At 37.2% G+C, this 2,163-nt stretch overlaps 1 protein-coding gene across 1 annotated transcript in view; it reads right to left on the bottom strand.

Moving 5' to 3' along the window:
* The window catches only part of PREX2 (phosphatidylinositol-3,4,5-trisphosphate-dependent Rac exchange factor 2), a 182,658-nt gene that overhangs the window by 120,053 nt on the left and 60,442 nt on the right, over positions 1 to 2,163 (bottom strand). Inside the window, exon 7 of the mRNA XM_009995562.1 lies at positions 1,415 to 1,576. Coding sequence (XP_009993864.1) covers positions 1,415 to 1,576 — 162 coding nt within the window. The remainder of the gene's footprint in view (positions 1 to 1,414; positions 1,577 to 2,163) is intronic.

Below are 2,163 nucleotides of genomic sequence, written 5' to 3'. Positions count from 1 at the left end.
CTTAACCCTTTGGGAAGGCAGAGGGAGACTGAATCAGCTGCTGCAGAAGCAGAGCACATCCTTAGGCACAGCAAGCTCAAGAAAACAGCAGGTATGGTAAGCAGGAGATGTAGGGAGGGAACAGAGCTGTCTAGAAACTATTTTTTTGTTTCTGCTGTTTTCTGTATTACTGTGCATATCTACATAAAAGTTGACTCTTCTAGTCAATATTCTAATTTTTAGTTGTCAGATTTCTTGGGTAATTCTGTCACTTAAAGTTCAGACAGGTCCATCTCAGAGCTTTCTCTGCTGCAAGGTCCCATTGGTGCCCCTAATCCTTTCTCTTCTATGTGCTATCCAAAGGCCACTTCCCACTACAGAACTGAAAGATCGGGTCTCAGTCTATCAGACTGATGTGCAAAAAATGCATTTTTCTTGCTAACTCTTCCAGCCAGTCAGCCATCCACAAAGCTTAAAGGGATAGTATCTCTTCCTCTAGTCCTTAAGCAGCATTCTTAGGAAGAGTAGTACATTCAAGCAAAGTACTCAAAAAAAGCAAAGAACTAATTCCATGTTTAAATTTGTGTCTGAAAAAAACCTGTGTGTTATATTCAAAACTGACTTGAAAAAACCTGCTTACAGTGCTTGCTTTTTATTTCTTTTACTGGGAATTCACTTGTGTTTCCCTCTCACCTCAGTGTGGGCAGCTCAGAAATTTCAATACAAAAGACCTAAGTCAATTTAAAGATACACTCATATCTACATCTCTCTGTATAAACTAATTACAGTGCTGAGAATAACACAAAAGGAAGATTTCATTGCTGCAACTACTTGATGTTGTTGTAGTCTAGGGAAAAGGGTGGTTCTTCTGGTTACTAGTGAAAACTCAAACTCAGAAACAGGCCTGTGGCTTCTTCACAAAACTAAAGCATTAAAACACTTCCATTTGCAAACTATAAAAAAACCCAGCAAATCTTACACAGATTCTATTGAACACATTCATGTTAGTTTAGCTCAGTCAATAGTAAGGGACTACCTACAAGCTGACAAAAACTTATGGTCTCAGTGCTTAATCAATAATAATCAATTTTTTTTTCAACCAGACAAAATGCTGTTAGGCAGGAATTGACAGTAATAAAATCAGAGAAGTAGCTAAATTAGAATGTATAGGTATTGTAGGTGTGCACACATAGGTATTTATATAAATGATCAATGTTCAAACAATAAACATTTGCCCTCTTTCCTGGAAGCCTGCTATTTTATACAGTGGTGCAGAGTAATGGACAACAGCTCATTTACAGAGTGGATCCCAAGTAACAGCTGTGATTTCTCAGAACTAAGGAGTTGGCAGTACCTCAGCATCATAAAAAAACCCCAGTGCAATACATGCTTGTTGAAAACTCAATATACAAAGTGACAAATCTTATGACAGTACCTCCCATCCTTCAACATGAGACTGCCATTCTTCCAAAAACTCTAATTTTTCCATTTGTCTCTTGGCCTCATTTATGTTGGAACAGACAGCTTTCATGGCCTGGAGGGCTTCCATTAGTGCTGCATAGTCACTGTGTTTCCTTGGAGTACGCTTCAGTAGCTCCTATTTAGTCATTTTTAAAAAAAAGAAAAAAGAAACAGTTCTTTGATCTGTAAATGTACATTAGAGGAGGCTTAAATCAACTAGGCTACAAAATCAAAAAGCAATCAGACTTCTTTTTTTCTAAGGTAGAAAAGTAATAAACCCTCCAACATTGTATCCTAGGAGGACATTAAAACTCAAATAAATTACTAACAATATAAATAATCACTGCTTAGGAAGAAGTTTGCATTTTAGCTACTTTCTCCCCCCAGCAATGCTTCTTCATGTTGAGCTTTGGGTTCTGCATGTTTTGGTTTTTTGTTTTTTATATTCCACAGGATGGAACTGTTCAACAGCAAGGATAACAATGCTGTTTAAAAATGTGAAATTTACTCTCATGTCAAAATTAACACCTGCCTTTCCTGACAAAAACCATGATCCTTTAGCTCCACACTATTGTTTAATGCAGTGCAACACAACAGAGCACTGAACAATAGCTTAGGTGACTCACTGATTTCAGATGGTTACTGGTAATGGCAGCTATACTAAAAAAAAAAAAAAAAAAAAAAAAAAAAGGGGGGGGAGGGCACCCCTCTTTTTACATTTTT

The sequence above is a fragment of the Chaetura pelagica genome, unplaced genomic scaffold, assembly GCF_000747805.2.
Source record: "Chaetura pelagica isolate M959 unplaced genomic scaffold, ChaPel_1.0 scaffold83, whole genome shotgun sequence".
NCBI lineage: Eukaryota > Metazoa > Chordata > Aves > Apodiformes > Apodidae > Chaetura > Chaetura pelagica.
Note: the sequence above shows the minus strand (reverse complement) of the source record. Positions and strands in the feature narration are given on the sequence as shown.